General features: G+C 43.7%; 1 protein-coding gene across 2 annotated transcripts in view; it reads right to left on the bottom strand.

The window, feature by feature from the left end:
* CAMK1D (calcium/calmodulin dependent protein kinase ID) overlaps window positions 1–26715 on the bottom strand; it is a 230412-nt gene that overhangs the window by 111546 nt on the left and 92151 nt on the right. For both annotated transcript variants that reach the window (XM_075143627.1, XM_075143634.1), the window contains exon 2: window positions 19453–19584. In XM_075143627.1, the coding sequence (XP_074999728.1) occupies window positions 19453–19584 (132 nt within the window). The remainder of the gene's footprint in view (window positions 1–19452; window positions 19585–26715) is intronic.

Genomic DNA, 26715 nt, shown 5'->3' with positions numbered 1-26715 from the left:
TTATACAGCCATCATCTCCAACATGCTGTATGAGAGATCTTCTAACTCTCCTAACACATGGAATAAAAAAATACGGTCAAATTGAAGCTGCTGTCATTATTATCCCGCATGGAGGAGAGCACAGAATGACGCTGCCCAGGGCCCATAACTCGCCCAAAATCGCTGTTGGTGGCATGGTAAAGGTAGGGGATGGCAACTTCAGAAGAACACACAGAAGTGTTCAACAAATGCCAACTTGTCTAGTGGTCTGACACTAAAAATGAATTGGATTAATTTCCTTTTCACTCTGCAGAAATCAAAGCAACCTATTTCAAAATAAATATGTCGTCTTTGAAGACAATTAAATTTTGCAAGCTGTGACCAGGGGGAGAAGAGAGGATCAAAAGTCGGGCTTCATAATGAAAGTTGACTGCAATCTTAATTACCAAGAGATTTTGGCTTGTTTTGATTGTGCATTCCTCAAGATACAACTCTTTGATGACTGCCTGTTCTGGATCCCCCTCTGTACCGCATGCGCGGTTGTTAAGAGCCTGTTACAACCCTTCCTGCAGAGATGGGCTCTTCTAAGTTAGGCTATACCATTTTCTGTTTTTACCACGGGAGAGCCCTGTTCAGTCCCCAGCCGACTTTACAAGCACTCACCTGTTGAAATATGCATGGGAAAAGGCAAATAATAAAAGCAAAAAACATAAAGCAGAGACAAACTGATGAGAAAAAGACCTTTTTTGCAGTTTGGACAGACACGGATCCCTAAGATAACAATCTTTCCTAGGAAATATCACAGCCAAGATCTTACTAAATTTGGGGCAAGCGAAGCAGCATGCCAAGTATAAAGACAAGTCATTACAACTTCAAGACTCCTTTTTTCACTCCAGTGCCAGTTTGACATGTGTCCCACCCTATACAATTATTTGCTATTGCCTCTTCCTATGTGAGATCACTTTTAAAACAGTAATTAGAGGATGTGTTTGTTTAGAGGCACGCAAATGACTGCTTTGCTTCGGGGCCTGCTTAGCATGTCAAGTTAGCCTGGAACCACACCTGGCTACCAGAATAAAATCATCAGTGAAAAATAAATAGTCTGTGTACAGTTTCATACGGAATGTAACACTACCCTCCAACAGGGCTCATGCATCATTTAGTGCTTAACACATTCCCCAGAAGAGGGAAATATCTCAGACAAGCATCAGCACTTAACCATTTGAGGGCAGGCATCCTACTGCAATGATGTCTTGAGCAAGGTGGGACCAGTTCCAGTTCCCAGAAAGGAAACAAAAAGACTTGATCACCACCTTGACTCCCGGTAAGCATATTTGCCGTGCCCGTCTCTGACCAAAGAGTTCACAAAGAAACTGGGCTCACTGCCTAGTTTCATTCTCACCGTGGGTCGATCAAACATCCGTGTGCTGCATCACACCACAATAGTTCAGCCCGTGCTGGTCCCCTGCTCTGTAGGGCATCCAAGAACAGGTTTTGGTACTAATCTAAAAACCTCTTACACTAAATTAAGCTTATGCTATCCCAAGGAGCATCCACCTTTCTACCAGACTCAGTTATTCCAGCAATGGCTGTCAGACATGACAGGTTTAACAGGTCCAAGGGGACAGGAGAAAAGATATCTCAATGGCTGACTCAATGCTCTGGAGGAGCTTCCTGAAGGAGAGCAGGAGGGGAGACAGTATGTGTCGTGGCAAAGTTATGTTTTATTTTTCTACAGAAATTACTATTAAAGGATTTCAGTCCAGGAATGGCCCTCAAGCACCACCACAATCCAAATGATGATTTCTACCAATACCCATGTCCTTGCCACCATCAAATCTGCTGAAAGACCTGTTTCTTCATGAACGGTTTTCCCACAGACCTTAAGAAAATGCTTCCACCTCTCCACCGGCAGAGAAGGATTTTTTTTTATTTCATTGTTTGCAGTGTTGCAAATACCGTGCCAAAATACCATGGTGAGAGACAGCTACGAACCATGATGGTTAAAGATATTCCTTTGGGGCTAAGAGATGCACACACAAATGGGTTTATAATATGGTCCATACCACAATGCACGTCACATCAATGACAGCTTGCATGTGGCCTTTCTGCTTATAGCAGACAAGTTGGTTGTGTGAAGAACCCCATTAACTCCAACCAAAGACGCAGCAAAAATACTGGAGTTCTTCATGGGACAGCTATGTTCTACACATCCATCCTTACCGAAATAATGTGGCTTAGAGCAGCCTTACCAGCCAGAGCCTGGACAAGCAGGTGTTAAGGTATCTGGTGGGGAGTGACAGCACTGAAATGGCTTAGCCTTTCCTAAGTCAGAAATACCACACGCAAATTACAGAAATCACAGTGTTGTCTACTCGGTGGAGTATGGCTCCTCAGGGCATTCTTTTCAAGCAGACCGCACCATGGTAAAGGTCAGCATCGTTTACAGACAATCTATTTTGTAATACATGGTGCACGCTGTGCTCTGTACGAGACAACTTACACACAAAACTAGCTTTCTCAGATTGACGCAAATCCTCGTGGGCATCTCGCTGCAGAACAAGGAGGAACGGGAAGTGCTGGCAGCAGATTGCCATGCCCACATCATGCACTTCGGGCAAAAGGGACCTGCGTTAGCCCATGGTACGAGCACCTGAAACCCCATTCCTCTGCAGCCCCTGAGAGCTTATTGAGCCCTGTTTGATTTTGTTTTGACTCAGGCAATACACACTGGGGAGGTTCAAGCCCTTGTCCATGCATTTGCAAATCATTTTCCAGCCATGACTACGGCCAGCATCTGGCCTTGAGTCTCAACCGTAGGGATGCACCTCTCATGACATTTGGGAACCGCTTCCTCGAGTGCAAGAATGATCTGGCACGTAATTTCACTTGGCTTTTTATAGCTTTTAGAGCTTACCTGTAAAATTCCACTATCTATAAAATACTAAAGGCAAATTCAAACAAGCTGCAAGTTTGCAAGGGGGTTCACAGTTCCCCTTCGCATTCCTAGCATTTGACAACACTTTCAGGTTTTTTTCTATTCTAAGTGAGGAGCACAAAAAATGCCGCAGGAATTAACTGTTTGAGAACCTCTTTCAGCATCCAAGCTGGTGAAACTTTTTTCTTGAATCTTTTCGTCTTGCTCCCATACCTCCTCCATCCCCCCTTTCTCCTGGATTACTCAATCATAAAAGCATCCATGTGGCCATGTGTCATGTTTAAATATATTTTCTATTTAGAGTAATGTGCGTGTGTTATGCCTCCGAGGGAAGGGTGGATTACTATAAGTGTAATGATCCCAAGCAGGAGCATTTTTGCTGTCCTATAGGACAAATAAGTCCTATTGGCAGAGCTATGGAAAAGCTTCTGGTCCTACCATAGCAGACTCTATGCAGCTTCTTTGATCAGCAGTTTAACTCCTCAACATTATCAAAAGTAAAGAGGAGAAAGCGTGGGGAAAACTGTTTACACAACAGCAAGACCAACTGCTCACGATGCTCCGCTTTATTTTTAATACAAGGAAAAGCACAGCACTGCAAAGCAGTTTTTAATTAACTGCTCTCTCCCAGCAATATGGTTGGCTCTGTATAACAGTGCCAAGTACTGATATTTATATAACTCAGCAATGGTTATGGTTTTCCTTCAAAAATGTTATTTCATTGGGGCTCTGCCACCACCCGTCAAACCCTGGGGCATGTGTGGCTACAGGAGGAGGTTCGGGGAAGAGATGCTCTTTTAGGACCCTCAAATGAAAAGTTGAGGCTGGAATAGGCTCAGAAAAAGCCTATTTTCTGAGCTTGCTCCTCCACGTTGGAGAAGGAAAACCGTGGCCAGGACCAAGAACAAAACCACAGACGCCAACACTCAGTGACACCAACATCCCTTAACACCGTCTTCTGCCTCATAGAGTGGCCGCAGCACAGGAACGGGCAAGGACTGGCTGAGAATCCTGCGAGGCCAATTAAAAATGCTGTGAGCTCAAGTACCTACTGGGGGGGAAGTGAAAAAAAAGTTAATATATGGGGTTTTCCTGAAAATCATATGCGATACTAACTCCTCTGCAACTGTACTGCTACTGGAGGCATCCAGCTCCTCCAGTATTAGTTTAACCTGCCATGGTTAACTTCTGCTTTCTCCTGTGATTCTTTTTTTTAAATTTCTTTTCGTTCATACTTCAGAGGGGTGGTTTCCACCCTGGGGACTGCAGATCCCTAGGGATCTGTGGGCTTCACAGGGTCTGTAAAGGATAACTAAAAAAGTAAATCGGTTGTCTGTGAGTCTCAAATTAAATCGCTGCGCAGGAGCTGGCCCTGCCACTGGAAAAAATTAAAGTACCTGCCTATTCAAATGGCTGAAACCCATTATTATAAAGTCATTTCCAGAATAAGCTCTTGGGCTTATGCTCTTTCATTTTCCTAAAAACAAGAAACAAATTGCCCACAGCACTCAGGGAGCTGATTCCCCCACTAAAACCCCTCCTTTTGCCCCATTTCCAGGTATTTCATGTCCTTGGCTATGGGTCCCTGCCCAATCTCGCCCCCAAGGCCTCGGTGTGCTCCTAAAATCAGCTCTTCCTACCTCTCAGTTAACCAAATCTCACAAGGGCACTTATTTAATAAATGAAGATAAAATCTGGATTATCACTAGGATTATTACCAAATCAAGCACTCTTTTCAGGATTACACCGCTCTGAAAATGCTTTTTTTTCTCCCGTCACTCTCCCCAGAAATCACTATGTGCCATGAGAACACTTCTAGCTGCAGAGTACACATGAGGAATGACCAAATATTCTCCAAGTGCCAAAGGGTGTCTATAAAGAAGAACCCTACTCAATTCTACTTAGTAAAACCAGGCAGATTACACAAAACAAAAACCTATATAGGCAGAAAATTAAAGAAACACCGGATTTTTTAATACATCGAGAAACACACCCACAAGTAAAGAAATAGAAGTTAAACCCAGACAAATTCCCAGACAAAGGGGAATAATAGAGTATTTTTTGGAAAGAGTATAGGGGATGCTTTTGCAGTTCTAGCGAATAAGCAGGAGATTCCCACGAAGCCTGGCTACCTTTCTAACCACTATGCATTAGTCAAATCCAGTTACCAAGATGTACGTAGCATGAACAGATGAAATAACACAGCTCACTTGATGCAGAAGGTCAGACCAGGTGAGTGACTTTCTCTTTCCAGAATTAAGCACAGAGTTTAAAGAGAGGGCTTGCCTAAACCCAAAGTCTTGTCCAAATGAGCCTGAACTTTTGGCTAGTTTGGGTCCTGTTTTTTTTTTGAAAAAGGTGTATGGTTTTTTTACAAGAGGTTTCCAAAATGGTGCAAGACAGACCAGCAGCGTATTGAGATGAGCGCTCCCTCTCACACCAGACATGTCTCTCTCAAAAGGACGGGAGAGGCACAATGGAGGGCAGGCTGGCCACCCTCGCGCTGAAGATACTCTCTTTACCTTGCCCACTGGAGATAAACTGTTCCGTTGGGTGAAGAAGACCTAAGGGTGGAGGCTCCTGAGGTGCGTATGGCCACATGCTGACTAAGGCACCTGTGTGTTGTTAACTAAGCCAAACTTGCCACCATTATTTTTCACCTTACCTTACATGCCACAATCCAAACTGTCCTGACGTGTAAATTGGATTAAAAATGCAATCTATACCAAAGAGAGTGTAAACCCTGTATTTTGAGATGCTCCCAGGTATGCGTTATTTCTAACCTGCTGCCTTCAGGGAAGCAGAAAGGCAGGGCTGATGCCGAGAGGATCGAAGTGCTAATGAAGGCAGACCCAGCAACTGGGTCCTGGGAGATAGGAATGACATTATCTTGGTTTGTAGTCCAAGACAGCAAAGGACTGGAAGGACAGTGATGGACTACATCTGACCAGCCCCCAAGAGCAGAAAGCAGTCATCTCGCACATGGATGCTGTAGGCATAATTCTGACATAAGAAATTTTATAGCTGATAGTACCAAAACTCATGAGGTCTAATGTTCCCTAATTCCCTGGATAGGAAATTTCATTGGGATCCAGATCCCTCTCCTGTGCAGATGCTTTTAAAAATGCCACTTAAGTCTACCAGTGAGACATGGATGTGACAGAGTCAACACAGGATCAGGTCTCTAAAGCTCGTAAGACTTCCCTGTGTGTAAATCGAGGCAAAGCACAACCCTCTACGCTCATTGACATACCCTTTCTGTTATTTACTAAATCCTCCAGAAATCACGCTGCTAATATGTTTACCTATATCAGCTACTCCAGGAGCATATACAGCACTAAAATAAAACAAATCAAATTATGTTAAAATAAAGTGGTATAGGTGTTCCCAGCTTAAATAGTTATTTCACACTCAAGTACGGGGAAAGAAAAACAGTGAAAAATTGCCAGAAATACTGACATCAATCTTCCATTTCAAAAGCAATTCAGAGCGATTCCAAATATAGTTGGTCCTATTAAGAAAACAGCTCTCGGGTAAGAGTGCAAACTATGTCATCATAAGAAAGAAAATCAGAAACATATGCTGCTAATGAAAGAAGGAATTTTAAACCAAGTCAGCAATTCAGGGCCCTAATAGTAAATCAGAGCTAAGAGGGGAGAAAATCTCTATGTGCCAACCCCATCCTTTTGGGGTGAAGTTTGGTGGTGAACTCTGTGCCTGGTCTTTCAACTTCTAGAAGGAAAACCAACTGAAGGCCAGCAGCAAGACCTAGGAGGAGAAGACCTCACTTTGTAAGATGCAGACCACGTTCCCCAACCTCTCACAGAAGTGGCCTTTTGGGTTCCCTTTTTGCAGCTCTACAGCTACACGGAAGGAGGAGAGGGGACACGGCCACTCCCTGGCAGATTCCCTCTCTGCAGGGTGAATTCTGGCCTCACCCACGGCAGCCTAAATCAGCAGCCACACCATAAAACACCCACTCTTCCCACCCATCATCCAGAGACAGCAGAGAGCTATCCCTACAGGAAAGTCAGGATCCTGTGCCTGAGTTATTAGGGCACGAAGATGGAGTAACTACCTTTGGAAGAGTAAAGCCTTGGCTTTGGGCTATGGCCTTTTTTTTTTTGATATAGCAATTCGGGAGGCACTGGAAACCGGGAAAGGAGGCTGTGCAGCTCGTCTGCTATGTATAAAGCCCTGAGTCCACACTGCGTGACCGCACAAGGCAAAGCCCCGCAACCCTCATGGGCGACCTCAGCTTAGGCTTTCTTTCCACTTTTGCTTTGGGCTGAGATTCTCAAGGGAGCCTCGAAGAGTCATGTAACCAAGTTCAACGACTTTGAATTTTCCTATTGACCAGAATAGCATTAGATCATATTACCCACGTCTATTTGTTAACGACGAGCGCTCGTTTACCCATGCTGATTCCACATGGTTTGGATGCGTGTTTTGTACACCATAAATGGCAAGGACGATGCCTTCAAGACATAAACACTGCGGGACACGCAGCAGCTCCACTCAACGGCAATTTTCTCACGTGCCCAAAAAACACAGAAGGAAAAGTTGCAAACTTCACCAAAGTTTTCAACTTCCCTCCCACCAACCCACTTGTAGTAAATATAAAAGCAGACAGCCATCGCTATTACAGTAACATTTCATCTCTTGAAAGGGAAGAACTGGCATTTCTATATATAAATGCCAATAAAAGCTACATCTTTGTAGATCGTGCCATATCCACATATTTGTTGTGACTCACATAAGAGAGCATTTAAAAAATAATGAAAAAGCTCCTTCCTCTTTGGTTTCAGTTAGAAAACCCCTATTATCCTTTTTAAGAGCAAAGTTGTGAACAGTCGCTGTTTTCTGTTCTAATCGCCAAGTTTACAGCAGACACAGGAGTGACCAGGTTGCTTTGCTCTGGAGAGATGCTTCTTGACAAAATGTATTATGCCAAATACTGCTGCTGCATGTGGACTCTTCTGCTCTTGGTGGAGGGGAAAAAAAGTCTTAAACAGCTGAAAAACAACCCCACGCTAATGTGTATTTTTCAAACAAGCATTTCGTCATGAGTTAACTATTGTGCTCGGTGCCCGGTCCACCAAGGTCTGAATCCATTCCAGTTGCCCGCAGGGAACGGCTGCTTAGCTGAGGCTGTAAAGATATATATGTGCAAGTCCAAAAAGGTCCCGGTTTAATCCCTGGTGCGTCAGTCAAGACAGGAGATATCACAAAGGTATGAAGATATTTGAAGCAGGCTGTTATACTATTTGATGGGAACCAAACAGATTATATATAGAAATTTTGGACTAATCTCAGAAGGAGTCAGTGCTGGTGTGCAAAAACATATCTGGCACACTTCACTGCTACGCATTTTTCAGTTGGTTTTGATTCAGTATGGAGCTATAATATATATTAGATTATTTGCTAATGCTTCCTACTAATATCTCTTCTCAAAGTTATTGAACAAACTTTCAAGAAAAAGAAATCAATTCTGCTACTTATATTTTTAAATGCCTTCAAAAAAAAGCATATTTTCTCTAAGAAAGCTTGAATTCACCGATGTCTACTCTCCTGGAAAAAAAATTTAATGGGGAAGTAAAGGAGGCAATAACATCCCTGTTCAATGTAATGCTCCATAATTTTAATTTGATACAATATCTGGCAAAGTAAAAGCTAGCTGTCACATATCCTTAGGGAAATGATTTCATAGTCCACTTACTAATACAAATTGTCAGCATTAAAACTAGCCCAGAGATTTCTGCACTTATAGAGGTTTAAGAACTGGGCAATATAGCCAGATGTCTCTGATAGCCAGAAACATGGATGCAATCAAGGAAAATATTAAGCTTTACTTTGAAAACTGATTTGATTAATAATTTAAAGTCCTATAGTTGCAGAAGCACAAATGTATGGCCACTCTTAATTCAGAAAAAAACCAATCTATTCTGATTAAGCCAATGTCTTATGAATATAAGGCACAATTAAAAAATCAGAATTTCCAATTTTTTAAAAAAAAATCAGTGTCTAATTTGGAAAAAAAATTGTCAGCACCATTTCCTTGGTAAAACTGAGCACTAGGGCAGCCCACAGACTAAATGAGTGTCTTGTACTTCTTTCTTTATTAAAAGACAAAGTCCGTACCTACAGATTTTTTTCCCTACTTTTTATTTTTCTTCAAAACTCCTACTGAGCACAACCAAAGTGTTGTATGAGTAAGCATTATAAGAGGGAATCAATATGTATTAGAGATGACAACTGACTTAGTCGGCCAAATACCAATTAATTTATGCAGCTGTCAATTCAAGATATATTGGATATATTCCAAACACAGAGGTTGCTGTTAGGTTTAACCTGGCGCAATTGAAAGTGGGATGGAGTGCAAATATTTTCCCATTTTCTTATGGTCGGAGCCAGCCCCCCTCTGCCAAACTCTGGTTCAAGACACCTAGAATCATGACCTTAATAAGATACAAAATGTAATTGTGATTCATCTTCTATAAATGAAAACAGGAGGTAGAAGTTGCCAACGGAGTTGTTTTAAATTCACACCGAGGTTACACATCACAAAAACTGGCCCACCGATAACATTACTGGTCTAATTTCATATAATGGAGGCCAAAAATACATCAACTAGTACTCACAAAGCATTTCCACGTGCAGCTAAGAGCAAACAACTGCTTTGGACAAGGTGTGCTCACAAAAACTGTCATTTCTGATAAGATTTGTGTTTCTACCTTCTTGAACTGACATTTTTTGAATACTTCTTCTTCCTCCCTGTACATTCTGATCCACTTAGAAATGCATATTTGATGATTTCCACAGCAAGTGAGATTTGAGCTCAAGATGCAGCTGCGTACCTTGAGGATGCTTCCAGCTGACCAGATGAACCCTACCTTGCATTTACTTGTTTTCCTCTATGCTGTGCTTCACAAATTATAACTCTAATTCACCACTCAGGAACTCCAGTGTTTTATGAGTTAATGCCATGGATTTTAATAGCAGGAAAGTAAGATAAAAGAATATCCATTGATGAGCATGGACTGTGCATGTAAATAACTTACCAGTCGTCAAAATATGGTGATCTTGTGGTTAGAAACTAACCGACTCCCAACAGTACATCACAATAACTTAATACAAAACACTGAATTCCTCCAGTTAGTATTTCAAGATTAAGGTAGAGAAGACAGGCAAAATGCAATATATCGATAATATTTTGACAATGACATCTTCACTTTGCTAATGCCATGAGATCTTTAAACAGCCTTTTATACTTTTTCCAAATGAAGAAATTACTTTCATAGAAAAAAACTTAGTTTTGTACAAGATATTCCAGATTACCTATGAAGAATCTTGGGAGAAAAAACAGAAGAGGGAGTATTTTGCCTAACGAAGCAACCTAGGACTACATCTGCACCAGCCTTTAGGCACCAACACATCCTTGAAGATCTGGGCTGCAAGCACTTGTGAAAATGCTTTCCCTACTGCTACTGCACCACCCAAAACCCTGCATCCTCTAAATACTACGTTGTAGCGCGGCTTCAAACAGAGCTGTTGCAATTTTTAACTCCCCACATCTACGGGGGTTTGGGATAGTCTCTCATCTGCATGTCCTCCCATGCAAAGACTAACCCACCTTAGCTTCTGTGAGCTCCGTAATCCCAAACCGAAGGCATGGGCTTGTAAATTAGGTAACTCTCAGCTTTAAACATGGGGATGTAACAAAAACAGACCTTATGCATAAAAGATACAAAAGCTGAGTCATTTATCAAACTGTTAGATCTTATTAAAGACTCTTTATGCACCTTAACAATTCTTTCCTTTTAGTTAACAGACAACGGCGCATATAATCAGATACTTGTACCACTGAAACACAATTGTAACCATCTTCCTGAGTAATAAATACTGGAAAATAGGATACATATTCTCAGAAAGGACCCCGGCTTTGTTATTCCAGCTATGCACAGGACGGGGTCCACATAAAACACACATCTGGTGCAGAAGCAGACTCCAGCTAAGGCTGAAAAACCCGTTCTGCGAATTTGAAAGCACCTTAGAGCAACTATTTCAGAAAGCAGCTGTTTCTTCCATAATGCACTGAATTATTTTCCAAGCCGGAGCTCTGAATGATGACGTACCCTCTGACCTGCACCCTTCTCCCAGCACCCACAGGCCATTTTTTGAGTTGACTCAGGGTATGGGGTGACCTTGAAGAAGAACAGTTATGCAAGGGAGAGTTGGTAAACCATCACCACCCAGAAGAGAGGACAACTGCATTGTCACCCAGCAATTACAGTGAAATGACTTATCACACTATAACCTACTTGAAGGAACGCAACCGTCTGCGTACGCACAGCGCGAAGGCAGGCTGAAACACAGAAATGCCACACGCCATGGCTAAAGCTATTATGGAGCACACTGCATGTAAATGAAACTGTGTAAGACCAGAGAAGATACAAGAGATTTTGTTTGTGTTTACTAATTCAGAGGGGATTTTTCTCTCTCATTTAATGTATTTTAGGATTTTTAAGATGCCTTGATCTGCTTCCCTCCATCTGCTTACATCTAATCTAGCACGAAATACAATCCTGGCAGTCCTGGCTGCAAAGTCTTCCCCTGCAAAGTTTCCAGCATCTCAGTGATCAAAAATGGTGTCAGCTTTCTTTCAGGTTTCACATTTTTTTTTTCACTCGCATGAATTCTTTGCAGCAAAATGAATTGCTTCACAAGAAGTCAACTACTAGTGCCAAGGCAGAGCTGTCCTGTGCCATACCCACATATATAGGGTCAGATTCACTTTTGCCTGAAACCCGAGAAGGGCAATTCATCCAGGCTGCATCTCCTTGATTCAGGAGATGAGCTCATGATCTAAAGCTGATGTCAGCCTCCAGGCATGCCCAACTGCCCCCCTACCCTGCAGCGTTTTGCAGATCCTGGCTCCTTTCCACACCTAACCTGCCTCCCTAGCAGGGATGCCTGCAGTAGAGCCCAGCAGTAAGGGTGGCTCCAAGGGTGGGCACCCGGCACCCAGGTCACCCCAGCAGATGCGTGGGGGCAATGATGAAGTCTATCCATGCGAGATGCCAACAACTATATTCTTAGAGGGACCCTATTCTTCCACCACTGACATCAACATCATTAATAGCACCACTGGGTACCAGCCCCTGACCAGTAGCCGCATGCCTGGGCACCCCGACCCATCCTCGGGGCCCCGCGGGGGGAGCCGGCTTTCGGGATGCCCTGGATTTGGAGTTGGCAGAGCTTTGAGCACGGTCATGCGCTGTCACCCCAGCGCAACTGCAACGGCATGAGCAAGCCAGGTTTTAACAAGTAAATCTACATAAAAGCTTTCTCTGAAAGTGATTACTTAATATAACAACCAGCTGTCTCTTCAATTCTTGCTGAGGCAGCCTATCTTCTCACCATTATTCACAGAGGGGAAAAAAAAGGGGGGAAAAAAAAAAAAAGCAGCAAGCCTGTTTTGTCTATAGGGTAAGAAAAGCTTCAGAGAAATAATGTTACCTGACAGACAAAGACGCCAAGTGCTTTTTTTATTTTTTCCTTTCTTAACCATTCCATTCATTTCTTTACAGGAAAAAGAGCTATTACTGCTGGGGCATAAAGGGGTAATTAGTCATTAACCCCTTAAACCCCAGCTTTCTGTACACCAGCTACACAATCTAATTACCATGACTTCCATAACTACCATGTTAGCACTTATCAACACGGGATCAGAGTGTCCCCTCTTCAATTCGGCTGGCCCCGTACTCCAGTTGTGTGACCTCGCAAGAAAAATAATTCCCTTAGGAGAGCAATAGTGGGCACCAGCAGAGCCTCTGGACTGGGAAACTGGAGTATGGGACCATTCAGGCCTGCAAGGGCTGTATTTTTTGACCCAGCCATGGCCTGAATAGATGGGTCTGTCCCACAAAGTCACTCAGGAACATTCTTCTGAATTAATTAAATGCCCGAATTTATGTTAGGGCACATTAAACTTCTGCATGGCCAATTTTGTTCAGAATTAATGTAGCCTTTGATTCCGAGTTAAATTGCTTAGAAGAGTTTAATAAGAGGTAACTAATGTGTTTCAAAACTAAATTTGGATTCATCTTCCTAGAGGCTATGGGGTTAGCTCCGGAGGGATAAGCCCTTACAGAGACAAGAATCTGGGACAAAGAGGTTTTAGGGCGAGTTTGTCAATGGGCTACCGAAAAGAAGAAAAAGGTACAATTTTAAAAATTACCCTTTTAGTCTTCATGTAAATGTTGGGAAGGGGTGGTTTTTCCACATTTATTATCAAGGGTGGCCTCTTTAACGTCAGGAATGGTGCTGCTGCCTGGGCTGGAGCAAGGGGCCCCGTTGACCATCATCTGATTTATGGGAGAGCAGGAACAGCCAGACTTTCACCCACTTTGGGAAAACGTTTCATTGCTGGTTTTTGTTTAGTTTTGAGATGGGTACAGCCCTGACCTCCCAGACTTTGCAGGAGGATGCCTCCCTGCCTCTCTCCCCGCTCCTTATTATAGCAGCAGCTCCTGGCTGTAGGTGTAGGCATATAAGGAGCGAGGCAGCTGCCTGGGCATGAATCACTGCCTGAACACCAAGGCCCCCCGTTTTCCGAGGAAATGGGAATGGAACGCACCGGCAGAATTTTAGCTGACCTACTAGAAACAGTTCGATCATGCTGTTTAACAGGAAAAATGGCTTCAGTCTGCAATTAGGCATGGCTCTGATTTGTAATAAGGAATTTAATGGTGCCTCTCCCAGAGGATCTAGGAGAGTAAAGGGGAGGGGGTGAGAGTAGCAGATACTTAAATAGTTTAGAAATGATTTTTAAAATCCCTGTTCAGCAGAAACTAGCTAAAGCAGAGTATGATTTGCTAGCTAAACAGTATTTGCTTAACAAGACACTTAGTTGTGCACATTACTGCTATTAAGTGATCAATACACCTGGGTGCAGGGCTACACACAGCTTATTGTTGCTCCTCTTGCTTTGCTCTGACTCAGCACTGAATCTGTATGATTGTGCAGGTATTACCCGGGCAGCTAGAAAGTTTCTTGTGATAAATAGTGGTGTAGCCAAGAAAAAAAAATCAGGCATATTTTTCACTGTCTGGCTCTTACAAGGTTGGGTTTTTTCCTATTTAACTAGAACCTCAGACCGCTGCTTCTCTGCACTCCAACTCTTTGCACCTCCTACTGCCTTCAGGAACCCGTCTAACAGACGACTCATCTTTCTGCGTGTTCACACCTGCACAATTACCATAAGTGGAAGAAATTTCCTCTATTCTACAGCAAACAATGGAAAGGACTGCATTTACCTTTCTGCTCGAAACCAGAAAACAGTTGCTTTCAGAGCAGGTTATGAAGCTTCCAACATCTCAGGTCAGGAAAAGTTTGTGTCACACGAAGGCGACCGTGTGCCGTCGGTCTCCACAGCCCGTTAGTTAACAGAGCTGTGATAGTCCTGTCTTAGAGATCCAGTTTTCCTTAAACGGATTCTAAACCATAGCACGTTTTCCTTTGCAAAAGAAATAAATTTTAAAGCCTAAAAATGATGCAGGCCAGCTTCTCACCTGATTTTGTGATGAGATGTAATATTTTGCCCTGTGTCCAGCTACAGGCAGCCAGCACACAATTAGAAGAAACAGCAATCCTTGTGCACCAGCCCATCAGCTGGGCACGAATCGAAGACATTAAGAAAACTCCCCTCCTGCTGCGGTACCAAACACAGGTGACTGTCACCCTGCTCTGAACACCCCTTTAGCACCCTCGGCACCCTCAGCAAGGTGAGCTCAACCTACACGCTGATTTCACTGGTACGAATTACCGTCTAAAATCAGGCACATGCTTAAACGCTTTGTCGGGCTCAGGCTCCCAGATTAACTGCAGACTTCGTCTCTCCCAGCACTGCACTCGACAGCGAGCTCCTTCCCACTCCGTCCCCACCCATCCGAGTCTTCAGGGAATGTTGCCATGGATTTCCACGGGACACAAAAGAGTCCATATTGGAAGAACCCTGTTAAGGTTGCTAGGCGTAAATATTGACTTAACGGCTCTTCCGCCTTTTTTCTTTTTTAAGAACAGATTTGTTGGCCATGGCTGGAAAAATAAAATGCTGGAGTTTGCATGATTCACTCTGGCACTCACACAAACATGCAGATCAGTTGGCTGGCAGCTCGCTCCTCTGTTAGCAGAACATCGCTTCTAAAATGTGTCATTTTGGTTTGGCAGCGAGAGCATCCGAGCCCGCAGACAGAAAGATAAAATCTCCTACCTTCCATGTACTTCACATGGGGACCGCTGACCTTCCCCAACACAGAACATTTCACTAATACTTCCAGCAACTTTTTAGTTGAGACACCCAGAAGGACTGACAGGATGCTGCAATCGTTTCACATGAAAAGCCGAGCCCAGAAACCTCCCTTCTCGGACCCCCTCCCCTGGGTCTGCTGCCACGAGAAAGGACTGCAAAACAAACTGCAGGCAAAACTTTTTATTCGAAAGTCTTTTGTATAAAGGCTCTTTCACAGACAATAAATATTGAGACAGAAGATACTCAAGGTCACAGGGGAAGTCAGTAGCAGAAGTGAGAGGGGTCCCAAGGGTTTTGGTCACTCGATTCATGCTTTCACCACCAGGTTCTGCTTCCTATAGTACTCCATGCACAGACTTTTAATCCTGAATTAAAAAAACATTATTTAAAATGCAACTTCAACACACTGTCCTGGTTTTGGCTGAGATAGTTAAATTTCTTCCTAGTGCTGTGTTTTGGATTTAGTATGGGAAGAATGTTGATAACACACTAATGTTTTCAGTTGTTGCTAAGTACCCTGTTAGTCAAGGACATTCAGCTCAAGAAAAAAAAAAAACAACCAAACAAACAAAACAAAACAACCATTGGGAGAGAGCACAGCCAGGACAGCCAGCCCAGCTGGCCAACGGGGTATTCCATACCATGTGACGTCATGCTCAGTATATGAATGGTAGGCGTGTTCCAGCAAGTAGCGATCGCTACTTGGTTATCGGTCAGCGCGGGTGGTGAGCAACTGCATTGTGCATCACTCATTTTGTATATTTTATCATTATCATTATTATTTTCCCTTTTCTGTTCTATTAAACTGTCTTTATCTCAACCCACGAGTTTTTCTCACTCTTACCCTTCCGATTCTCTCCCCGTCCCGCTGGGGGTGGGGGGAGTGAGCGAGCGGCTGCGTGGTACTTGACTGCCTGCCAGGTTAAACCACGACACACACATTATCCAAACCCTTTTCCATACTGATTCTGCCAGATCTGGATGATTTGGCAGGATGGACAGGGTGACAAACTCCTCCAGGGCAGCCTGAGGGTACAAAGTATTTGTGATCCTTGTGTGTACCCGTTCTGGACAGGGCCAGCACAATCCCTGGCTGTCCCTAAAAACCTGCTCACTACACACAGGGGTATGAGCAGCTCATCTGGAAGCTGGCAGAGGCTGCGGGGAGGATATTCAGACTCCACAGTAGACCCCTGTTTGACAGACAACAACTCAAGGGGAACTCAAGAAGAGTTGTACTTGGCAGATGTCTGCCAGAAAGCAAATACCTCATCAGCAGGAAGGCAAAAATCTGATATTTGAATATAGCAGGAAAAAGTCTAGTGTCAGACAACAGACCCTTCTCTAAAGGATCACAAGGAGTTTGCTTGCATTTCAGCTGGGCAGGGTGTTCTTCGGGACTTTCATCCCTGTCGGAGTTTAAGCACCCCCAAAGACATAATGCAAAACCAGAAAGGGAGACCAGGATCAACACACGTGCATATTTATATTTGCTTTGCATCCATCCTCTGTGGCTTTACTCCTCCCTCTCAGGGAACAGCGACCAACTCCTCCTGCCAGGCATCCTCTGTGCACATCCCCTTCAGAAGTGGCAGTTTGGTGCATGGCTTATTGAGGCTGCGGCACCTCACAGCCACGCAGGGCAGCCCAGGGCTCTGGCATCCTACCCATTAATTAGCCAACACACAAACTAGCCAACCCCACTCACTATTAAGCTACCAGAAACAAAAGCAGGACACCTTTGGAGCTTAACAACAGCTGCTCAGGATCCACTCCACCTCTCTGAAATCTATTTTTACTGACAGCTTTTGAAGCAGAGAATTCATTGAACAGAGAAACAGGTTGATATCCCCTCTCCTCAACTGTAGGCAGATCCAGTTTGTTATTTTCTAAGCGTTTCCTTGGTGGCACATATAAATTCAATTCTGTGTCTGCTAGTAAAGATGTCTGTTTTCAGAATAAACACAATGACATGCAAAGTTTGTATTAGCAACAGCTAAGTAGAAGACATCAGGAGATAAAAAAGGAAAAATCTCTCTTAAGGTCCTAACGTGCATAGGACAAGAGACCGAGTAGATCTAATTGTATGAAATTAAGGAATTTTCCACCCACCCACTTTCCTGCCCTTGCAGCTGGAATAGCAGAGCCCAGGTCCTGCCTCCTGGTTTCTCAGGAAATTGTTTGCAGAGAACAGAAACGTTTCACAACAGAGAAGCAAGAAATAACCTCAATGATTTCTCTGCTATACTAGCTTAGGGTCAAGACTGATGCAAGGCAATCCTTACTGCATGCCAATATTGCAGTTCTTATACTCACACATGAGTATCAGGGGACAAACCCATATAGACAAAGACTGTTTCAAGCTGCCCGTTATTGGCCATTATTGCCTGGTTATGGAGCTGGAAATGGTTGAGCTTTATGACAGGTTCTCAATAATCATAGAATCATAGAATCATTAAGGTGGAAAAGACCTCTAAGATCATCAAGTCCAACCGTCAACCCAACACCACCATGCCCACTACACCATGTCCCTAAGCGCCCCATCTACACGTCTTTTAAATACTTCCAGGGATGGTGACTCAACCACTTCCCTGGGCAGCCTGTTCCAAGGCTTGACAACCCTCTCAGTGAAGAAATTTTTCCTAACGTCCAATCTAAACCTCCCTTGGCGCAACTTGAGGCCATTTCCTCTCGTTCTATTGCTTGTTACTTGGCAGAAAAGACCAACACCCACCTCGCTACAACCTCCTTTCAGGTAGTTGTAGAGCGCGATGAGGTCTCCCCTCAACCTCCTCTTCTCCAGACTAAACAGTCCCAGTTCCCTCAGCCGCTCCCCATCAGACTTGTGCTCCAGGCCCTTCACCAGCTTCGTTGCCCTTCTCTGGACACGCTCCAGCACCTCCATGTCCTTCTTGTAGTGAGGGGCCCAAAACTGAACACAGGATTCGAGGTGCGGCCTCACCAGTGCCGAGTACAGGGGCACGATCACCTCCCTAGTCCTGCTGGCCACACTATTTCTGATACAGGCCAGGATGCCGTTGGCCTTCTTGGCCACCTGGGCACACTGCCGGCTCATATACTACACAGCAAGCCAACATGCTGCATTTATCATCGGGTTTACATTGTACTGACCTGATATGGGTCCAGCAATAGGAAGGCAACTGCAACAAATGCTTGTAGCTGTTTGGAGCCCCACTTATGTCTCACCACCGAAAAGGATCCCCTGTGCCTACTGCGATGGCTGAGTTTGTCCTTGAACCTGCTCCTTTGACTTAGGCTGTCTGAGCATTTAGTTCAGAAGTATCTAGTTAGTTTTAAAGATTTAGGATCAGTTTTGCCCAGATGATCAGCCATCAGCTTCTACATGACCAAGAGCTGGGGCAAGAAGTCCCACTAGGGAGAGCAGTGCAGCAGGACCAGAGTGCCCCAGTCCGACATAGATTTCTATATAATTGTACTACCTTTAATTCAATGAGAAGAGAAGGTACTGTTAGAAGTTTAAAACAAGTTACATGGACCAATTCTAAAGTGACCAATCTCTTTCCATTTCGTAGAAAGAAAGTCAAGGGTGACGAGTTCAGATCCAAGTGTCTCCAGTCAGGTAAGATGAATCCCACCTTCACAGCATAAGATGGGGAAGAGGTAAAGATCAAGCCTCTAATGACTACACTGAATTCATAGCAGTCGTGAGCTGACTTTTTCTTATCCATGTATTGCAGCCACGGTCAGGAAAAAATACACACCGTGGACAACCCTGATAAAATAGAAGTTGCTCTGCAAAGTCACTTCCAGAAGTGGCAGAGATACCTCTCCGTGGTACAGGTTACCACCATCTCCTGTAACAATCCATAGCATGCCATAGTTTTAGAGCGATTAGTATACAGACTGTTTTAAGCACTTGGAAATAATAACCCTGCTCTCCCCAAAGCCAATGACCCAACTGCTGACATTATTAGTGGATAAGGTCTTTTTAAGGCATCATAGGCTTTACTCCAGCCTAACTCCACTCCTTTCCCACTCTCCAGTCATCTGGCTGTATTAATATGAAAGAAAACCAGAGCATTTCTCAAAGTGATTTCAGCATCATTTAAACTCAGTTGATCTTGTCTGCCTGTGATGGGCTGAACAACCTGTCAGTCACACTCATCAACCACTGTTCCTGCTCCTTAAAAGCAGGAGTCTAATTGAAGCGAAGAAGCAGAAATGAAAGTCTGATACTTACTTTCTCAGAACGGCAATTTCATTCTCTATGCTGCTTTCCTTTCCCTTCAGTGCCTTCTTGGGAATGCACTTGACTGCAAAGAGTTTCCCACTCGCTCTCTCTTCAGCCAAAACAACTTCGGAGAACGCACCCCTGAAAGAAGAAAAGAAAAACCCCGGGTTTAAGTGGTGCCTTTTCTTCGGCAGCTCTTAACTGAAACATAACCATCGAATCTAGTTCTTCTAGTGACTTTTGATAGCTGCTCGTGTTAATCACAGCAACGGCATTATGAGCATTTTTCTTTGCCTTTACAAACACAGGCAGACATTCACACTGACACGATACGTTAGAGGCCCACCAAATGCAAGAATTTAATAAAGAACCATAGTCCAGCAGAAGTATGAGCAAAGCTTGAAAATCAGAAAGTACCATTTCCACACACGGGCATGGACTGTTGTCCGGCTGCTGATTTGATGGATGATGCACTTTACCCCTTCCTGAAGTTTTAGCATGTCTAATTCACAGAGCAGCACAAAGTCCCTAGGACTAAATGATGCACCAGAGCTCCCAGCTCCTCCGTGACCACAAGAGGTCAGGGCCCCCGCTTCAGTCCTCCCTGGCAGCCCAGAGCATCTCCTCACCGTTGGCTCAACCCTGACTCAGACAGAGAAGCAGCGTCAGAATTTCTCTATGCACACAGAGTTATTCCACAACATAAACTGCTGTGTGTGTAATCGCTAAAGCCAAAGAATCGGATTAAATCACAAGTCCAAATGTCGGCCTTAATAGCAGCCTCCCTACGGTTACCCCAGAGAGGATTACACAAATAAAGAAACTTCATCACAGCAGCCAGTCACTAATTGCCCAGAGTGGGCAGTGCCTCTCCTTCATTAGGTTATTCCGTAACAGCGTATTGCTTCTTGCACTCTCATCGCTTCCTCCAAAGCATCTGGACCTTACTGGGGAGAAGCCAGGAAAATGTTACAGTCAGTGCTATATACACTTTTTTTTCTGTTCTTACAATGTTTTCTGAGCATTTGAGCATCATTCAGACGCTGTTGGTCTGGATGGACCTTTGCTCTGGCACACTGGGGCTGCTCATGTTCCAGTGCTCGTTACTGGTTTAGCAGCGAGGTACTGGGCAAGACAACATTGGCCTGATGAGGAACAGCAAATCTTTGCTCATATTCACCAAAATCTCCTCCTGAAGCACCCACTTTGTCCAACAGACATCAGAGCCAAGGACTTGTCTAACCAGATCACAACTGAAGGATTCACCAGCTGAAGGATCATATTTTATTTATGCAAAATAAAAAGAGTCAGGACACTTTCCTTCATCTTTTTCTCCCCATCAGTAGATTATTCTGCTCTTCTACATAGCTCTCTGTGAAAAGAGCTCGGCAGCAGGCTGAGCAAACCCAACCATGCTCCAGCCCGGTCTTAAAACGTTAATGTTTGATCACAGCCTCATTTGGCTACCACCAACTTGCTCTGACATTCATTCTCCACAACTGCTGCTTATCTAGATGTTTGCGGATAAACAGAAGCGTTTCCTTTCCTGGGCAGACTCTTCCTTTTTAAGTCATGCACTTCGATGACACAACCAAGCGGCTGTGACCTCACCAACGGTTCCTGAGTTGCAAAACAACCGAATGAATCATTAAGCCCGTGGATAGGTGGATAAGCAAAAGGAAGAGGCTGCTGCTTTGGAAAGCAAGCGCCTGTTTACCCAGAAAGGCTTTTGTAGCCAGCAGCGATAGGGAAAAGGAGATGGGAAGTTTAGGAACGGATTAAAAGAGACTTTTGCAAACTGTTACGGCGGATGTTTGACAGCCTGTCTACACGTGGTAGCGACCCTCTGAACCAAGAAGGTTTTGCCTCAATTTGGACAGTGGTTTACGCTGACCACACTTACGCCACTCTAAGTACAGGAACGACTCACTGTTTTCTGCTTTGTGTATAATCTATCACGGCACGTCAGAGCATTACGGGCTCCAATTTAGAGTCTACACGATTGGTCCTAATGGCTTGCGCAATAAAGAAATCAAGACACCCAAAGTGTTTTTAAAGACCTACTCTTTGCTTTCCTATTACCAACAGTCCTAACCATTTGATTCACCAAATGGGGTTTTCACCCTGACCCTCACACTTGGGACAACCAGACCAGAACTGCAATAAAATCCTTTTACTGGAAAGCCCTAAGACTTCTTAGGACTTATCAGCTTCGGTTGCAGACCAGGGTGCTCAGAAACTCACAGGGCTGCTCCCAGACATATTTCATGAACCCCTTAAGTCCCCTCTGCTTAATCTTTCAACACTGCACTTCACTCCGGCTGTGTCTTGAACAAGCTTTTTGCCTTCAGTTAAATGCTGTTAAAAGCAGCATATTCATACCAGTCATTTACTGATCACACAACTCTCACAATGTTTATGATACTGTAAAAACACAGAGAGCTCCCATCCCGATCGGGATTTCATTGCTGTTCTCAGACAACAAAATAACCGAAATCCCTTTATATCCCTCTACACAATAAAGCCAGCTTTGGGAAACGCCTCTATTTCAGCTGGCTTCACCATTTTGCTGGATTTCTTTCTCCCCACTTACCAGGACAGCCATGGGGTTCAATGGTTGGAAACAGCCTCTGTGAATGTAAATGAAATTTTTTCGGGAGCTCTGAGGTACTCATAAAACCCAATTCCATATCTCCTTAACAACCTTTCTCATTAAAGCATGAAATGAGCCGAACCTCAGCTAAAGCGTTCGCTCACATGTCAACCCTTGGCACTGACAGGGCGGGTTTTTTTTACATCGAGTTTTATATGAGGCCATGGCATGAAATTGCTGGTGCTGGGAAAAGCCCCTGGGCACCGCGGGGGGGGAGCGCTAGGATGGATCTGCCGGGAAGGCAGGAGGGAGATGCGAGGCGGTCTGCGCTATCCTGTGCGCTGTATACGCTCCTGTGTTCACAGAGCAAGGCGGGGGGGGGGGAGCAACAAGGCGATGGACAAAAGAAAGACAAAGAGAAGGGAGGGAACGGATGCAGATAGGGATCAAAGAGTTAAATACAGACTGAGAGGAACAGACGGTATAGGACAAGAAGAAAGAAATGGTAACAGGGAGCATCAACAAGGAAAAGGCAGCAAAGACACTCCTGGAGTCTGCTGGAGTCAGGGGAGAGTCAGAAATAATAGTGTATAGATGGGCAAGCAATTATCGTCATTTCAAACACACAGCTGAATTCATCCACCCTTAACGATCCAGTCCAGCCCCCACTAAGCCCCTCTTGACTCACGCACGAACAGATAAATACCAGAGGGAAAGTCAGAAAGACAAGGCTGCTCATTTCCTTGCTGACAGCAATATATCCTACAGCAAATTCTCCACCTCCTCAAAAAAGTTCCCCAGAACTACTGACCTGGCAGGCTTGCTAAAGAAGATTTTCTCGTGAAAGAATTAATGTGCCCTTTAATATCAAGACATTAATGAAGGAAGCAATTTATCTCTAAGAATTTATTACAATTCTTTACTGAGGATTAAAAATTAATGATGTATAAAGTTCTATAAAGATGTTTGGTTTTGGAAAATGTTGCCTTTTACACCACCAAAGTGACAGGACTTTCTGTCAAAAGGACATGGCTTCCATTAAGCATCATCAAGCAGTGCTACACAATAGAAAGGAAAAATACAATACAGGAGCTGTTGGACAACCAGAATGCTACACGTCTGCAGCTCAGGGATTCAAACCCCATCTCTCCTAGGAGGTACCGCACGGTCTCTGTAATGACGTGATGTTCCCAAGACCTGCCATTTGCAACCCATATGCCAATATCTCCAAGGTCGTAGCGCTGAGCCAGAAAGAGATTAAGAAACCTCTTTGTCAATCTTGTATTTTGAATTATGAGTTTTTATCTGAAATGTCATGCATGGAAAAACACAATTTCTGTGAAGGACACAAGCAAACAGGGATATTTTGTATTCTGTGTAACACTGAGGAAGGTGTTTACTCTGTGAAAATATTTGGGGGAGTTTTATTCTCCTACCCCCAGGAAATATTTTTACACTCTGATACAAATTTTTAAAAAAATACGGAGAAGAGGTTAATTGATTAAAAGTTATGATTTTAAAGGTGTCTGCAATGGTTGGGATGTCCCTTTCCCTTCAGCTGGGAAATAGGTAATTGCAACCTTTCCAACGTGCCTGGGGACCCAGCCTTCACCTCTCTGAAGAGGGGACTCAAACCCCTTCAGGAGCTTTCCTCACCCTGCCTGGAGATTATAGCAAACAAATAAAAAAGCATCACAGTTTTGAGGAAGTTGGACAGTGGTGGAAATGGGTAAATGAGAAACTTCTGCAAAATTAAACCACCTAGTTAGCTGCTGAAATACGTATGTGACAACTGAACCTATTTTTGAAAGTTTTGACCATGTTATCATTTACTCTAGAGGATCGACTCTTTTCAAACTTCTAATTAAGGCATGGAATAATTTTATGATCTAGATCACTTTTATATGAATTAGGAACAACGTAAGAGAAAAAAAGAGAGGTTAAATGACTTGATGTGTCACATTGAGATAATGGCAAATTCTAGAAGATGGTTGAGACGTTCTGACTCCTGATCCCTTTGCACACATCTGGACCATGCAGCATTCTATGAGATGTCAATCTTTTCTAGTTTTAATTTGTTTAAATTATTTCTCATCCAGTTATTTTCTTTAATGTAGATTTAAAGATTGGGATTTCAAGATTATCATTGGAATACGAATGGCATTCATACCCAAACAGACTGGATTTTCTATTAGAAAACAACGGCTGCGAGGCTAGGCTATCCTGCAGACCAAAGCAAAATAAAGGCCAAATAACTTTTTCCTTCATCTGTTTGAACTATAATTTAATATGAACACTTAATTTCTGAAATACAATGAACAACATACACTGTGACAGCAAATCTGTTCTCGTTCATCAAAAAAAATTGCTAACACGAAAATACTGACAAAATGAAGACAAAGAGTTGATGGAGGGATAAAGCTTAATTTTTTCCATTTGCAGAGACCTCCATGTTGAGCAGTTTTCCACTGCATTAGCAGGTGCTCTGTCATACTAAATCAACAGACATAGTCAGGAAACAGATTTCACATGTTCAGGCTGTGTGTAGCTAATGATCTTAATTATGATACAGTTGGCTTTCTGTGTGTACTTTGCCCCAGCCAAACCATGGAAAAAAACAGTGAACACTCATGGTTTGAAAAATATACCATGTCCACGCTGAAGATCACTGAGATGGGAGACCAACCGAATCAACCTAAGACCAACCAAATCAAAGGAGGTAATTTCTGTAGCGTGGCTTCATCAACCACACACAAATTCTGCTCCTTGACTCCCCAAAGAAACTTGAACTGCACTACAAACAGAGGCAAGTATGTAAGAAAAAGTCTTCTCTGGCATTTTCACAGCTTTTCCCATGGACCTCAAGGAGTTAACTGTGGGATGAGCTCAGTCTCTGTGTAACCAGCACATACCAGGGAGATTCTGGTCCTGCAGACTATTTTTCTACTAAGCCATTTTTCGGCACAAGTCATGTTCTATTTTTTTTTATTAAATTTTCTACTCACTCATTTCTGAACACACATCTTCACTCTCCCAAATTCCAGGCGCATCCCAACATAAACCCAAACTAAAGCTAAAAATAAAGTTTTTCACTCCAAAGTCATGTTCATGAATGTCCTGATACCTATGTGAAAATTAATTTACAATGTAGTTTTCAACAGCCCAGGGATGCCTGAATGCAAAGTTAACAAAACCAAAGTGTGGGAAGGGTATTTTTACCCAGCCAAGAGCAAAGGAGAAGGCTTTCAGGACTGTGTTATATGTGGTACAGAAGTCAAATATCCCTACACATTCCCAAGAGCTGAATATAAATTTATGGGGAAAGAAACACACTTCCTAATCTGGTTGCAGCCATCTATTCTTTAGAGGCTTTTTCTAGCTATTTTCATTCATCAAACACACAGTCCCAACCCTGCAGCCCCTTCTATGGCAATGCTTCCTCTGCCTGGGCAAGAGCAGAACAACCAGGATCGCTGTATTAACACCGGTATTTTTAGCCTCGCTACTCATTTAACTTCCACTAAGCCACTCAGCCCCAGCTGAAAATGCTGTTTTCTACCTTGGGGCCTGGTGAGTGTCTGCTCTAGCACCAGACATGGCCCTGCCCTGGGCTGTGTCTGACCCTGGTTCCCCTCCCCAGGGCTGTTGCTGACCCACACCTGCAGTGATGTCCCCCATCCCCATGATGGGGGGATGTCTGGGGCTGGGGGCTTGCTGATGCCCGGGGCTGGGGCTGCTATTGCACATTACAGATGATGAACAGCACTTCCAACTGTGCCAAAAATGCTGTTGCTATTGCCTGATGGACACCCAAACAACAATGGCAAGGAGCAAAAATACTCTCCGCTATGTGTTCCTGTAGCAAGGAGATCCTTTCTGGACCCCTAACGTGTCCCTCTGTGCCCTGAACCATTGCTCCATGCCAATACCTTCAGCATTTTGTCTGAGCTAGAAGGTCTATTAAGACCATTGGGGTCTTCTGATGAGCAGCCACTTCCCCACAGTGTGAGAGGAGTCCAGGAATCACCATGCTCAGGGATGAGCTCCAGCTCCAGACTTCATCTCTCCAACCACCTTCCTGCTCCCCCTCTAACACAATTTTTCGGGGAGAGGAACCACGTTGATACAGATTCAGTCCCAAATCTCTGCTGGGACTTACAGCCACGACCATAACAGACACCCGGTGATACCATACTCCAGATAGAGCTTCTTCTTCCCCCTCCGTATAAACCAGTTTGTTTTTCTCCCACCATTACAGGGCGACTCGCTGCGATAGAATGAGCAGCAGAAAGCTTTCATCTTGCATAGCCACCAAAAGTGTTTGCATTTGTTTGGATTTAACTTTCTTTTTTTTTGGATACCATTATCTACAATTACAACAACAGCTTAGTGTTTTGACAGTTTTTGTCACCGGAGTCAGCTGCAAGAATTTTAATGCCAATTTGAGGCTTATCGTTTCTTCTGTTTTAGCTACTCAATATTTTATACTCTTGGGGGGGGAACCACAACAAAAAAACCAAACAAAAAAACCCCACCAAAACCCTAGAATTAAGATTGAAAATCCATGTCAGCTACTTAAAGGAAAGCTACTTGGAGGATAGAGACTTCTCTGAAGCCAGAAAACACCCATTTAAAGTTGCACATTATAAAGCATGAAACTATGACAGTATAGTCAAGGT

Source organism: Calonectris borealis, chromosome 1 (genome assembly GCF_964195595.1).
Source record: "Calonectris borealis chromosome 1, bCalBor7.hap1.2, whole genome shotgun sequence".
Lineage (NCBI taxonomy): Eukaryota > Metazoa > Chordata > Aves > Procellariiformes > Procellariidae > Calonectris > Calonectris borealis.
Note: the sequence above shows the minus strand (reverse complement) of the source record. Positions and strands in the feature narration are given on the sequence as shown.